At 42.0% G+C, this 16,227-nt stretch overlaps 1 protein-coding gene across 1 annotated transcript in view; it reads right to left on the bottom strand.

Annotated features, from left to right (window-relative positions):
* LOC149182621 (uncharacterized) overlaps nt 1-16,227 on the bottom strand; it is an 80,208-nt gene that overhangs the window by 33,389 nt on the left and 30,592 nt on the right. The window contains exon 2 of the mRNA XM_089416899.1: nt 689-913. Within this exon, the coding sequence (XP_089273025.1) occupies nt 689-913 (225 nt within the window). The remainder of the gene's footprint in view (nt 1-688; nt 914-16,227) is intronic.

Consider the following 16,227-nt stretch of genomic DNA (forward strand, 5'->3'; position numbering starts at 1 on the left):
AGTATAGACATCCAATCTTGGTAGCATTGCCCATCACTGAAGGAAAATGGTCAGTTATCTTTTTCCTTGCCAAGATAGGATTATAGTCTTACAGAAAGCTGCAACGATAACACCCCCAAGGCATAAGTCATGAGAATTATTATAGTCTTACAGAAAGCTGCAACAATAACACCCCCAACGCATAAGTCATGAGAATTATCAAACTTCATTCACCTATCCACCTCCGGGCCATCTTATTTATCATATTAATAAATTCCCACTAAGGTAATAGGCCCTAAACTTCCACAATACCTCATATAACCTATCCAAGCCTTGACTAAATTTCAGTAGCAAGAGAATGGTCAATCGTTCACATGGCACAAAGACCTTGCAAGTGATCATACCACAGCTGCACAAGTTCATACAACTTCACTAAGTGCATGTGTAATCGGGCTCAAAATTGTCTAAATTTTTCTTTGGGCATTCACCACAGGGATTATATTGTCCTTTAAGTTCACAAATCTAGGTTAAATAAACCAGATAATTCATTTCTACATCTTCAGACGTTGAGAGTTACTTAAGATTCCAACTTGGAATACATGAAACAGGGACAGAATAATAGAGAATCTGCTTGCTCCTCCAATAAGAACTCAAACAACACCAAATCAAAGGGAAAATACAGAATGAACATAAAATATAAACAACTCACCAATTCTAAAGCCATCATAGTTAATAACTGAATCATCTGGCCTTGTATTTTCTTTTTGTTCAAAATCCATAATGTACGACATGCCAGAGCAACCTCCCTGCCTAACTCCAATTCTAAGACACAAATCCTCATTCCGCTCAGCTCTCATCTTATTTAAATGTTTCAATGCTTTCTCAGATAATAATATTGCTGGCTTGATCCCTTCTGAAGAACTTGCTACTGCAACTGAAAAAATTGTAGCAATTTTAGCAAAAGCAATAAGCACTGTATTCAACCCAATTACTTCATTAAGAAATTCCAAGTAACCACTTTTCCAAGGCAGAGAAATATATTATTTCCCTTCCATATTTTCTTATGATAAAAAAATTCCTCTGATAATGCCACTTGCTGCCTCAGACAGAAAATGCAAACCACAATTCAAAAGAAAATTGTGGAAATCATATGAATCTAATTTTGATTTTAAGTTTCTACAATATTATCAAAACAAACACAAGAGGATTAAAAGTTGAGCTAATAAACAATGCAGCAATCAATAAAAAGCACAGAAGCTATAAACAAAACAAATCATTATTCAGTAGCAGTAAAGTTATAAATAAAAGCAGTGACTATAAACAAAACAAATCAGTGAGACTCAATAATACAGAGGAAATTTTCAACACTAAGAATTCTATGCAATCTTTTTTATACAGAAACACATAATATCTCCCTAACAAACAGCACATGAACACAAAATCAATCAACAAGCCCAAAAAGTACACACACAAGCTCACTTCTTTCAAGCTAGAAAGTACTTGAGATGCATTCCTCAATATCATTTAAAGTAATAAAAAGTGGGATCAATGTAGTTTGTTCGCATGTGAGATGGATGGAAGCACAACAATGTTATATTTTTGTAGAATCGAACAAGTGTTCTAGTCTCGACTAGTGTCTAAGAGACTAAGGAACACGAGATCTCCAAAACCCAAAAAAGGTTTCATGAGATAAGCTTGTGAAACACCTTAATTAAATTAATTGATCAATAATTAAAAAATTGCCTAAGTCTAACTTAGGAAAATTGATTAATTAATGGGAATTAATTAAGGATCATCGAGAAAACTCTAGACTCACAAGGATTGAGTCTAAACTGATCTCAGTCGTTGATGAGGATCTAATCATGGCTGTTGAAGCTCCAGTGAGAGATTATAAGAGCAAGTCGATGGGATGGAGATAGACACAAAAGGGGAACAAGTTCCTTGGCAGATCAAGCTATTCAGTTGCAGAGATTCAGCAAGGAAGTGAGTTTGAGCCAGAGAAGGAGAGCATCAGTGATTGAGGAAGCAGCAGAGTGAATTCCAGACGGGTTTCCCAGCAGTTTTCCAGTGTCAGAGAGGCAAGAAGAGGGAGGCCAAAATTATTCTGCAAAGAAGTCGAAGAGCCAGTGCGAGCAGCCAAAAACCCTAGTACAAGTGCCGGAAAGGGAGTCGTTTCAGTGGTTGGAGATCACCCAAAAGGCAGAGAAAATCATTTCCAAAAGGCAGAGAAAATCATTTCCAAAGGCAGAGGGAGGTCGGATGGCTCAGTTGGAGTCGATTTGCAAGCAGTACGAATTTCCCAGGCCAGTAGTGCGAGTTCTAGGCAGGCCATGTTGTCGGGGAGAGAAAACGAGTAGCCCAGAGGGAGGGAAAGTTTGTCAGTAGAGGGAGAATTTTTCTCCATATTATTTTTGCCAAATTATTTGTCGGAGGATTGCCAGTTGGGCATCCAGATTATTGTACTCAGATTTTTACTGTTGCATAATAATAAAATAAACCCTCATTTGTTGCACCGGTTTTCCCTTCGGGGTTTTTCCGGGGACTTTTAGTCCAAAAATATTGGTGTCTGTTTTATTATGCGTGCATATTTTTTGAGCTTCTGGTTTATTTTCCGCAACATATTTTAATTTTGGTGAAGATTGCAATTGTGAGTTTATCGATATTTGTCGTAATAACAAATAAACTGCTAAATAGTTAGGAGATAAATTTCCAGTAATTGCAATCAAGGAATTTTCACATGGTATCAATGCATTGAAGATCATATCAGAGGCTCGAAAGTGAGAGGAGCATAATTGTGCAGTTTCAGATGGAGATCTAAGAACGATTTCTATAGATCTATGCAGACCAGCCAGGCAGTGCGAATCGCTAGGCAGAACCGATTTCTAGATGTAGGTGCAAGAAAACTTTGATTTGCTCAAAGCAAAATTCCAGCAAGCAATGGATTTGCAGAATAGAGGGTTCAAGTGAGCAGATCAGTTAATTCATTGAGTAGATATGGGCACAGAAGTTTTGCAGCGAGTGTTTCAGTTGCACATCTATGCAAGGACAGGAAGAGAAAAGCACACTGAAGAGGAATTTCCAGAATTTCTCAAAGGGTTTCTAGTTCCAATTTTCAGGAGGAGATCCGAAATTTCCAGTTGCAGAGGACCCAAGCAGGAAAATTAATTTGCCCGTGCGAGTTAGCCAAGATAGCCAGTTCGAGTTGTCGAGGTTACAGTTTGTGTGCCAATTCCCGGAGAAGGACATCTGGAAGGTAGAGCGAGTAGCCTCAGTAAACAGCTGGAGGTACATTAGCCAAAGAAAACTTTCAAAGGTAGATCTACATATTCCTAAGGGAGTGTGAGTAGCAGAAGGAAGGCCAAGCAAGGAAGAGAAGGAGATTTCCAGACCTAGTCTCCAGTTTATGTGAGTTTCGCGGAGATGGCTTCAACTGGACTCAAGGCTCAGGATAGACTTGATGGAGCCTCTAATTTTGGTGTCTGGAAGGCTAGGATGCAACTTTTGTTAGATGAGCATGGTATGAAGGAGTTTGTGACAAATGTCATGGAATACCTAGCAGATGCGTAGTAGTAGGCTACCTTCAAGAAAGAGATGGCCAAGACGAAGAGAATGGTCTTTGATGGGGTACGAGATCATATTGTTCCACATATTGCAGGGAAAAACACAACAAAGGATATGTGGGATGCCATTGTGAAGCTATACCAAGATCCATCTGAGAATCGTAAGATGATTCTCAAGGAGAAGCTAAGGACCACAAAAATGCAGAAGGGTGATAGTGTGACCTCCTATCTCACTAGAATTCAAAATATCCATGATGAGTTACCAATTGTAGGGGAGAAATCTGAAGACAAGGAGCTTGTGTGAATAGTTCTAAATGTGTTTAGCAAGGAGTGGAGTACCTTCGTTCAAGGGATCACTGGACGAGACCAACTACCAGATTGGGAATGCCTTTGGAGTGATTTCACACAAGAGGAGCTAAGGCTCAGCTTGGTTGAAGGCAACTCCGGCAGCAATAATAAAGGACCGAAGGTTGAGGAGTAGGAAGAAAATGTAGCCCTTGCAAGTAAAGGGAAGGCGAAGAAGGGTCCTAGCCAGGGATAAGGCTCAAAGAGTGGCGAGAAGAAGGAGGACCTGTCGAAGGTCAAATGCTTCAGATGTGGTGAGTTTGGTCACTACGTCACCCAGTGTCCGAAAAGAAAGGAGGACAAAAAGGGGCAACAACAGACAAAAGCGTCGATGGAGAAAGATGAGTTGACCTCCAGGTCGGAAGAGTTTGCATTGATAGCAGCTATACCTCTAGATGGAGGAGGAGAGTAATGCTTCAGGGTTGCAAGTGCAGGTATGGTCTAGGGAGGACAACATCGGACAGGTGTTTCCTCTTGGATCATTACCTTAGCTATAGGGGTCCACAATATTTAGTAAAAAGAGGATCGAGATTTCAGCAAGGTGCAGACAGTTCTTAAGAGACAATGCATAGCTAGTTGCAGTCAAATATTGAGGGGTGCAAAGACAATTAGGCGTAGTCAAATACTCAATAGACAGAGCAGAGCCAGTTGTAGTCAGAAATTCAAGGGAAAAATGCATAGACTGAAGATCAATTCTCAGTTGCCGCAATAGCAGCATGAGATCAGATGCAGCACAGGCAATGTTGGCAACAGTGCAGGGAGGCATAGTGCAGTGTTAACAGCAACGCAGACGTAGAGTGGTTTAACCATAGGGTTAGCAGATGAATTAGAGTATGCGAAGTAGCATGGTGGATAGTGACAAGTTGTTGCAAATGTCAACACCAACAACGTGGTCCAACTACAAAGGGGAGATGTTTATGAAAGAACACCTTCCTCGCTAAGAGGGAGTGTTAGATTTTTGTAGCATTGGATAGGTGTTCTAGTATCGATTGGTGTTGAAGAGACTAAGGAACACGAGACCTCCAAAACCCAAAAAAGGTTTCGCAAGATAATCTTGTGAAACACCTTAATTATATTAATTGATCAATAATTAAAAATTGCCTAAGTCTAACTTAGGAAAATTGATTAATTAATGGGAATTAATTAAGGATGGTCGAGAAAACTTTAGAGACTCACAAGCAAAGAGTCCAAGATGATCTTAGTCGTTGATGAGGATCTAATCATAGTCATTGAAGCTCCAATGAGAGATTATAAGAGCAAAAGGGATGGAGATAGACACAAAAGGGGAGCGAGTTCCTTGGCAGATTGACTTATCCAGTTGTAGAGATTCAGCAAGGAAGTGAGTTCGAGCCAAAGAAGGAGAGCATCAGTGATTAAGGGAGCAACAAAGAGAATTTTGGAGGAGTTGCCCAGCAAATTTCTATTACCGAAGAGGCGAGAAGAGGGAGGCAGAAATTATTCTACAAAGAGGCCGAATAGCCAGCACGAGCATCCAGAAACCCCAGTGCGAGTGCCGGAAGGGAGTCGTTTCAGTGGTTGGAGATTCGATTTTCAACCAGAAGGTAAAGCGAGTCATTTCTAGAGGCAAAGGGAGGCTAGACGGCTTAGTTGGAGTCGATTTGCAAGCAATACGAATTTCCCAAGCCAGTAGTGCGAGTTTCAAGCAGGCCATGTTGTCGGAGAGAAAACGACCAAGCCAAAGGGAGGCCAAGTTTGTCTATGGAGGAATAATTTTCTCCATATTATTTTTGCCAAATTATTTGTTGGAGGAATGCCCATTGAGCATCTAGATTATTGTACTTTGATTTTTACTGCTGCATAATAATAAAATAAACCCTCATCTGTTGCATCGATTTTCCCTTCGAGGTTTTTCCTGGGTCCTTAAGTCCAAAAATATTGTTGTCTATTTTACTTGTGTGTACATATGTTCTTAACTTCCAGTTTATTTTCCGCAGCATATTTTAATTTTGGTGAAGATTGCAAAAGTGAGTTTATCAATATTTGTCGTAATAACAAAGAAATTGCTAAACAGTTAGGAGATAAATCTCTAGTAATTGCAAACAAGGAATTTTCACAAAAAATTGACAAAAAAAATTAAAAACTACATGAAATCTCAAAACTAGAACATGATCTCATCACTAGTTCAATAAAGGAAGCCCTAAAATGCAGACAAAGCATAGGTAATAAAGAAGGCACTAGCCAAAGGCAATAGATAGCAATCATAAAAATTGAGGAAATGAAATGAAAATAGATCAATGTCCACAAATAACCAAAATAACTCAATGGGACTAGAGAGTACAGGCTTTGACAACAACAATAAGTGCTTATAGCATAAGCTAAGAGAACAAGGGAGACTAGTTTATGAGGTTACAATGTTGTAGAATTGTTGGCACAAGAAAACTATAGAATTGTTATAGTAAATCTTGTGAGGCACCATTAGTTGGTGATCATCGACAATCATTTCATTTTACCCTGATGAATGGTCCTTACAAGCTATCTACTTAGACAAGCCCTACAGAAGTAGTGTGATGGAAAAATATTCACACTATATTGAAAAAAACACCTACCAAATAAGGATGACATTTCAAATGGAGCAAGAAACAGTACAGAGATAGACATCGAATAATTTAAAATGCAGGGCAACAAGCAAGCAACTAGGCAAAATGGTAGAAAACACAAATAAGAAAATTATAAAAATGGAAAACCCTACAAATTAGCACCCATCCAAACATCGCCACAATTTTTGCTTTAACTCTATATCTCCAAATTCATCAAATCATATCCAGTTGTAGGACTCAATCCTTTATGTTAGACATTCTAAAGATAAGGGTAAGAACTTACTACAAAACCATCAACTACATGCAGTGGTTTTATTCTGTGGCCAAACAACCTACTTTCCTGAAGACACGGAAAGGCACCCACTGTCTGCCAAGATTTTCCTTATAGCCCGGGCTAGGCAACCAAATATACATCAACAGTTTTTTCTCTTCATATTTCTAAGTTAGAAGAGCTTCCCCTGACCACCTTCGGTTTGCTCCTAGAGTCACCCAAGCAAGCCCTCTCAGCGTCATCCTCTTTCTAGAGTACCTAATCAATGATATAAACATAGCAGTGTCCAGATCATATAGGTACCAAAGTGGTTTTCTCTGGGGATTCTGTGGAATATTGCAAGATCCAAAGATTGGCACAAGCTAGACAAGGAAACAATCTCAAATCCTAGCAATGACAAACAAGTAGAGCGATAGTCAAAGGAATGAGTCACAAGAGAGATTGCAATAGTGGAGACACAAGTCTCCAACATCTCCGATATAGCAATATTAATGCCAACGCTAGAGAACAAGACCCTTTGAGGAGCTCATTGGTTATAATATGGACGATGACTCTCTTTGGATAAAAGAGAGAGACAGAGAGAGAGAGACCGGGTTCCAATAACACATCTTACCAGCCACTATTTAAAGTGGATGCCTAGACATCAAGCCCTATCAAGGTGAGATGAATGCTATGAAGTTAAATCATTGGTTGCAGCAATTAAAATTTAGAAGTTTACCTCATTCTGCATAATATAGGAGAAGAGTAGAAGATAAATATCATTTGATTGATTGAAGCATGGGGATCATACCTAAACTTGGTGGGAAAGCTATACAAAGAAACTTAGACTAGATGGTGATCAACCAATAACTAAGTGGGAGGTGTTACTGAATATAGATGGCTAGATTTGGGGACTAGCTAGCATTTAAGCTTCAAAAAATGTAAAAGAAAGAGTAGCCTTTTTAAATTGGATGGATGATAGCCTACTTAAGGCTCATGTTTGAAAAGCCTTTGAGATTGTTGAAGCTCCTACTGATGAGGAAGATATCCTCCTAGTCAAAATGATTGATGGGGAGAAAATGACTTAGAATGGCCTCAAGGCCAAATTAGGCCTTTATCACCCCAACAAATTTAAAAATAGCAATTCTTCTACACTCTAGCCCATCTAGTCGAATTTTTGCAAGGCTATAATGAAGGTTCTAAAGAAGCTTGATAGAGACATACACTCAAAACATAATCCTTTTTACTTTGATTGCCAAGAGGGTCAGTAGGTACAAGTGCTTGAGAGATGACTCTCTGACCATCAACTTATTGTTTTTTTATCTCCTAGGGAGCTAAGAAGATGCACATTAAAGAGAGAGAGAGATTCTTACTGAATGCCTCTCATCTTCAACACCCAAATTGTGTCAATTCAATCAAACGAATATGGCAACTTTTCCCAAGACCTAGAAGATCTAAGAGGTGGAATCCCTGTTGGGGTGACACTATCAACCTAGACACTACATTTTTGTAGGTTATGGGTGATGGCACGCAACTACCAAGCGAAGGTCCAATAAAACTATAAAAGAAGAGTTAGGGATGGCAAGAGGGGGAGGGATTTTAATTAATCTCGAAGGAATAGCTTAAATCAAATTTGCATGGAGCTAGGGAAGGAAGACTAACAATCAAGCAGTAATGTATGGCCTTTTCCAAGGATTATGTATCGCAAAAGATAAAGGAATTAAAGACATCATTATATTAGGAGATTCATTGATCACAATTTTGTATCTCACCAATGAAGGAAATTCCAAGGACAATTACCTTTCTCAAATTTTTCATCGAATCAGAGCACTGGCAAAGTTCTTCCACTCCAGAGATTTTTATCACATTCTTAGAATTAATAATGTGGAGGTTGATTTGGAAGCAAACAAAGCTTGCTCGATGGAAGAAGCCAAGCTTGAATTCAATGACATAACTAGTTTTTGTCCCATTCCCTAAGTGTTAAAATTGGCAACTAGGGCCGAACTCCACATGGGTCATCTTATTTATGACAACTGGTATTTTTATTAGATTCCTCTCTCGGAGAGGTGTAGGATTGATCTAAAGATCATCTGATTCTGACATGTACAAATGAAGATATGAATTTATTTATATTATGAACAAATTGTCAAGGTCGGCCAGCGAGCAAAACAGGACCACAAGCCCCCAATTCATCCTCAAATTTGCATATAAAAAGGAGACCTCAAGTAATTTTCACCATCATCTCATCACACATATCTCTCTCTCCTCTTGTGATTGGGCACACTATCCGAGGCAATTTTCTCTCTCTCCAAGCGTGTGAACTAGGGTTTATGTTTGTTGCATTAACCAGCGTTGACCAAGTCGCTGGGAGGTTGTTTGACTGCATTGACTTGATGCGTTGACCTGTTTTGACTTCTGTTTGGGTGAGGGATCTCTGTCTAAGCATGCCCAATTTTGGGCACAAAAATCGAGGAGTTTTGACCAGCTTTGACTGTGGTTAGGGTTGACCACGGGTTGACTATTTGACCAAACTTTGACTGGGCAGAATTCAACTATTTTGACGGTTGTTTTATCTTGTTGTTTGTTGGCCGAAGTTGACAAAATTTCACTGAATCTTTGAGGGCCAAATCTGCCCTGTTGACCAAAGTCGACTTTTCTGGTTAGGGCTCTTTTGTTGCTGTTATAAATTCTCAGAATTTGTAAATTGTACTATCTCTCTCTATTGTAATATTGAAGACTAAAAGAAGATTTGATCAAGGGTTTCCCCACATTGGGGTTTGTCCCTCGCTGGTGCCACATCTTATGTCCTCTTGTCTTGGCTTGTCTTCTACTGTTTATGTTTATGTTCTATCAGCGTTTTACTTACATGTTTATGTGATTGCTAAACTGAAATTGATATTGGGCACATAAAGAAATTCAAGTAAAATTGCTCTAAAGCATAGAACATAACATTGTTGCCTAAAATTAACACTAAGGTCCTATGATATTTGGAGATTGGATCCCTTCCAACCCTTCCCCTTTTTCGAATTATGAATTAGAAATAATGGTCTTCACCCCTCCTCCCTCTCTTTTCTTTCCTCTTTCCCCTCTACCTCCTTTTCCTCCCTTTTCTTTTTATCTCCCTTGCTCTTTCCCTTCTCCTCACTTCCTCTCCCTTTGCCCTCTCCTCCTCCTGCCCCTCATCCCCCACTTTTCCCTCTTACCCATCCCCTTTACCCCATTGCGTCCACTTCTCCCTCCTCTTTTCTTTTTCGTCCCCTCCTTTCTATGTCATTTGGTTGATCGTCTTTTCCATGCATCGATGTCCTTTCTTCCTTCAAATTTCCTGAAGGCCCTCATCTATGGCTAATGGCTCCCTTCAAGAATTCCCTTAACGTGGCATCGATTGAAATCCACTACCATGCAAATGGTGTTTTCCTCCCCTCACATGCTTGCAATTATGGTTATCCTCTGCCAAATTCTTGGAATCACCCTAAGCTCAGAAATATGATGAATTCCTTTGGTGGCCACACAAGCGACATTAATGGAAGTATGATGATAATCGTGTGGCAAGACAAGCGATTTGGTGTTAAATTGGTCTCAAAGTTGGCCCAATCTTCATTCACGAATGCGTTGGTTCTAAGATTTGCTCTCCATACTCATGGTTAGAGAATTAAATAACTATTTTGTCTTTGAATTCAGTGGTGGCGTCCAATCGGGCCTCCTCCGGGCTGTTGATTTGGGGTAGCATCGGATATGCTCTAAGCCTAAAATTTTGCAGGGAGGCTTGGGCACATGCATTCCAAAGAACCCAGAAACCATTTTGGGAAATTCCACCCAGAGACGATTATATTAAAATAATTAATATTGTTAATGGAGTTCCTAAGTCTAAACTTAGGAAAATTAAAATATTAAATGGGTATTAATCTAATTGTGGGTGAACCAGAGTTGTTAATTTTTTCATTTAAAGTAAAATTATGTTTATGATATATTGTGTTTTGGGATGGAAAGTATCAATGATTTTATTTTGGCTTAAGTGTTTAAAGATCGGAGATATGTTTCCAAAAATTTATGTCAATTAAGTATAGTATGGGTGATTAAAATCAATCATCCATAAACTACCGCCACCATTGTGAGCTGGGGAGGATGGAGCTGCAACGCCTATCTGAAAAGGGGGTTAGGGTTTTGCAGTCGATCAGCGACACGACTGCACCCTACCTGCACCATACCTACCTTAGCTGTCGCCATGTGGTACTACTGGCTATCTACACTACGGCGGTTCCCATAACCTGTCCAAGCTATCCGTAATAGTGTTGTAACCCTGTCCTCCGCCCTGCTTGCTGCGTATCTGCCGATTTCCGACATCCCATTGCAGTGACGGTTACGATAGTCCTGGAGGCAGCTGGTGGAGAACTTCTCGGAACATGCATGGAGCTAGACCTAGTAGATTACTCGGAGGACCCATTGGAGGACGTTAACATCTGGATAACTTCGCGCTCCGCCGCGACTGACCTCCTTCCCTTCTGTTGTGATCTAACAGCTACCATCACTGGTCTACCCTCTATCTCGAGACCCTCCTGCTCCACCGTGACCTTCTCTGAGCCCCCTCCGGTATGACCGGTACCACCCTCTCCGTCGTAGTCACCTTTCACTGCTAACTTTGCGTCTGCCTGCTTCCACCCTAACCCCACTACTGCTACTTCACAAAACCCCCAACCTGACAACTCCCTAAACTACCCCTCGGGACACCTAATACCGGCTCAGGGAAACCCTCAAGCCGCAGTATCTGAGGCTCCACCATCTAGTAGCTACTCAACAGTTCCCCCCGCTTTCGGAACCTCTCCCTGCGACCGACCACTTCAGCTCTGATAACCCTCCCTCAAACCCTACTCAGCCTGTGGATCGAGCGGACGCCTCTGAAGAAGCCGCTAGACCTATCAAGAAGCGAAAGTGCTTCAAATCCAAAGCCGAAGACGTAATTATCAGGCTAGGGGAGGATATACAGTGGGGCGACACCATGGACACGGCGGACCGTGTGCTGGTGGGAAGGATTCATGGCAGAAGCTACACAGCGGCTAGACTCAAGCTGTGGACCTCTGAGGTATGGGGACAGCACCTGGCCGACCTTCCCTTTGTTCAAACTTTTGTTAGGGGTTGGTTCACTCTGCGCTTTGCCAGAGCCGAGCACACAAATTGGGTCATGTCTTCCTTCTGGCATTTTGAACACGCTCCAGTCCTTCTTCGCCGATGGAACCCTCTATTTGATTCGGAAAAAGAACAGATAGGAGTAGGGCCTATTTGGGTTCGACTCCCGGGATTACCCCTCCAATTTTGGTCGGAGGATATTTTTCGTCGTATCGACAACACACTTGGAACCTATCTAGAGCATGATAAATCTTATCTGGCTACTGGCATGATGGTGTATACCAGGACTCTGGTTCATCTGGACACTAGGGGGGCCTCCAGGAGCATATCACTCTGCAATGGAGAACTTTCTCCCAGCAGCAAATACTGGATTATGATGGAGTCCCCTCCCGCTGCAGGCGATGCCACAAGGTGGGAGCGAAGGCAAAGGTAATTCCGCAGAAAAACTCACAAGCACAGGGTAGCCCCCCCCCCCCGGCGGGCTGAAGAAGTAGCAAACTTGGCACAATCAAATGCAGAACAGGCACCTTCAAAGGAGACCAGGAAGAAGTGGGGAAAAGCACCCTTCGGTCCACCCTCTCCTCCTCTGACCAGAGCAAGGGTGGCTGCTGAGGCTGCATTCTACGAGTATGTTGAATTCAACCCCCTCCTCTGCTTATTCTACTGCTTCATCACATTGCATTGATACAAATTCTGTTCGGCCCCCTGTCCACATCAATAACCCTCCCATATCTCTGGATTGCCCCATTAATCCCTCCTCCCCCATCATCTCCTGTACCCCGCCATATTTTCTTGAGGACCCTCAAACCATCCCCCCATCCTTGCTCCCACCCCTCCACCAAGCCCTCCAACCAACAGATACCCCCTTCGCTCTCGGATTCGATCACAGGCTCCTGATACCTTGGGTATTGGCCTGATATCCTCTCCCCCTCCTCTCAAGCAGCCTCGAGGCAGACCCTCCTCCTTATCAAAAGTTATGCAACAAGCCGTGGAAGAGATTGCTATTAGCAAACAACAATCCATCGACTGGGTACTTAAAGCTGTGAATACCCTTGTGCACCCCCCTCCATGAAAATGCTATCCTTCAATTGTAGAGGGTTGGCTAGCCCTGACAAAAAATTAGCCATGAGAAAATTGTTTTTATCTAAACCCTTTGATATCCTTTTCCTACAAGAAACCCTAGGACAGGGTAGTGTCATTAGCCACCTTCTTGAATCATGGCTACCTGGATGGACTTTTCACGCTCTAGATGCATCCGGGCGATCTGGGGGAATGGCTCTGGGAGTTAACAACCGCTCCATCAGAATCTGCAATATTTGGGGAAGCTCAAGTCATTTAGAAGCAGACATATACTCTTCTGAACTCGATACAAAGCTTAGGATTATCAACATCTATGGCCCTTGTCACAATAGGGAAGAATTCTAGATCAGGCTGCTAAAATCTCACATCCTTCAAAAGGACAAGCTCTTTTTTTTTGGGGGGGGTGGGGGGGGACTTAAACTTCTCCATTGGTTTTGCAGAATCTTGGGGGCACAATGCACAAAGAGATAACCTCTCGGATTTCATCGAGACCAAACTGGAGGAACATAATCTTATTGATATCCCCTCCAAAATCTTACCTACTTGGAAAAACAATAGATGAAGAGAGGACAGTCTCTCTAGAAGACTAGATTGATTCCTCATCAAGGAGCACCTGTTGAACATGGGCCAAGGATTTAGACACTGGGTTGGCTCAGGGGGATTATTGGATCATATGCCGATATATCTGGAAATAAGAGGGGGAATGCACAAACCAAAAGCACCTTACAAATTCAACTCTGCATGGCTAAGAGACACAGAATATATCCGACTAGTCACCGATTTCTGGAAGGCTCACCCCCCTGTGGCAGAAAGGACAATCTCAGAAGGTTTTGCAAAAAACCTGAGAGAACTAAAGAAACTCTCTAAAATATGGGCACAGAAAAAGAGAACCCTGGAAGACCTTATCCTTAAGACGACTTAAGAGGCTTTTGAGAATGAACATGGTGAGATATACTCTTCCCCCGAACACAAAGATCATATAACCTCCCTTCTGGCTAAGAGGAGTCAGATTCTCAAGGATAGGGAGGAAAGCTGGCGACTGAGAAGCAGAGCCATTTGGCTTAAGGAAGGGGATGATAATACCAAGTTCTACCATAAATTCGCGAATGGGCACAAAGCGATAAATACTATTTGGCAGCTAGCAGATGAACAAGGTGAAACAGTGAATACCTTCCCCCGATTAGCAGCTTTGGCTACAGCTCACTTCAGGAACATATACAAGGCCCCTCCAAATGCTACCCTTGTTGAAATCATGAGAACAGCTCAGTTATTTCCAAGGTTTGTTGACCAGGAGGATGCTTTGGAATTGGCAAAGGAAGTCACCCTGGGAGAACTGGAAGCCACCCTAAAATGGTTTAAGCGAGACAAAAGCCCAGGCCCAGATGGTTGGAATGTGGAATTCTACCTGGCTTTCTTTGAAATTCTGGGAGGGGACCTCCTACAAGTTATTGAAGAATGCAGAACCTGTGGAAGAATATATGAGGCCTTCAACTCAACCTTCATCGCTCTCATACCCAAATCTGACAACCCTATCTCTTTCAATGACTTTCGGCCCATTTCCTTGTGTAACTATATCTACAAGATCATTTCCAAGATCATAGCCAATCGCCTCCGGCCGATCCTGTCTAACCACATCTCAGCTGAACAATTTGCCTTCCTTCAGAATAGACAGATCCATGAAGCAGTCAAAACCACTCAAGAAATCCTGCATTCTATACAGACCCAGAAGCTCAAAGGTATGGTCCTGAAAGTAGATCTTTCGAAAGCCTTTGACAGAGTAAATTGGCTATATATTAGAATGATCTTAACACACTTAGGTTTTCCATATGAATTCATAAGATGGATTATGTGTTGCATTACTAATGTATCATTCAGTGTTCTTATAAATGGGGCGACCTCACCTTTCTTTCACTCTGAGAGAGGCCTCAAACAGGGATGCCCACTGTCCCCGTTACTTTTCTTACTCATCATGGAAGGTCTCAGCCGTATCTTGAAGGAGGAACACCGACGGGGTAGGCTAAGTGGTATCTGGATCACAGAAGGATGCACATTGACGCACTTGCTCTTTGTAGACGATGTGTTGCTCTTCCTTAATGGGAGTATTGGTGACTTGACTTCTCTTCATAACTCTTTATCTATCTTCCTAGCAGCCATAGGCATGATGGTGAATGATGCAAAGTCCACTATAATAGCTATAGGGTGCTCTCCATATGAGATACAGTATGCCCTGCGAAGATTTCCCTATACCCTACAGCATCTGGAGGAGGGCCTCAAATACTTGGGTTATAGATTAAAGCCCCTTGGATATAAGAACGCCGATTGGATCTGGCTTATCACCAAAATGGAAAAATGGCTTAACATTTGGTACCACAAATATTTATCGAGAGCAGGAAGGCTGATCCTCATCAAAGCAGTTCTAGAAGCAACCCCAGTATATTGGATGTCAATAGCTTGGATACCCAGGGGAATCCTTTCCAGAATCAAAAACCTATGTTGCAGATTCTTGTGGAAAGGGAAGCAGTTGGGAAAGATTTTTGCTTGGACCAATTGGGAATCCCTAGCTCTCCCAAGGAAATGGGGAGGATGGGGAATTAAAAGCATAGGCACTTTCTCTACAGCCCTGGCGACCAAACTAGGGTGGCAGCTAATCACAACACATAGTTTGTGGACAACGGTGGCTATCTCAAAATACATAGCTCCTCTAAACCTCATGGATTGGCTACGACAACCTCAGTGGAATCATGCTGGCAAATCAAACATATGGAAAGCAGTTCTACAAGCAATGCCCCTTATCAGGGATGGTCTCACATGGAGAGTACAGTCGGGAGCAGCCGTCAGAATAGGGATTGATCCCTGGATCATATGTGGGAACGCACACAGGCTCCCTGAGGAGCTTAGAACACACCTCACTGACAGAGGGATCACACACCTTAGCCATATAGCGAACAATGATCGCTCTACATTTTCGCAACAAGCCTGGAAATTTGGGAGGGTATTGCAGATTCCTCAGCCATGGCAACAGCATTGGAAAGAATACACGGAGGCCCTTACTGAATCTCACATCAAGATACAGGAAGGGGAGGATGAGTTAGTCTGGGCACAAGCTAAGCATGGGAAATATTCACCAAAAGTAGGTTATATAGCCCTAATGGACTCAAAGAAACCTCCACTGTGCGAAACTTGGTGGAGCAGCATATGGAAATTAAAAGCACCACCCAGAACGAGACTCCTCATGTGGACCATACTGAGACACAAGATCCCCACAAGAGAAAATCTAAGCAAAAGATCCTTTCATGGACCCTTCTGGTGCGGCCTATGCAAAGCAGACAAC

This window comes from Pinus tabuliformis, chromosome 3_2, assembly GCF_031772625.1.
Source record: "Pinus tabuliformis cultivar Carrire ecotype Pingquan chromosome 3_2, CPIR1, whole genome shotgun sequence".
Taxonomy (NCBI): Eukaryota; Viridiplantae; Streptophyta; class Pinopsida; order Pinales; family Pinaceae; genus Pinus; species Pinus tabuliformis.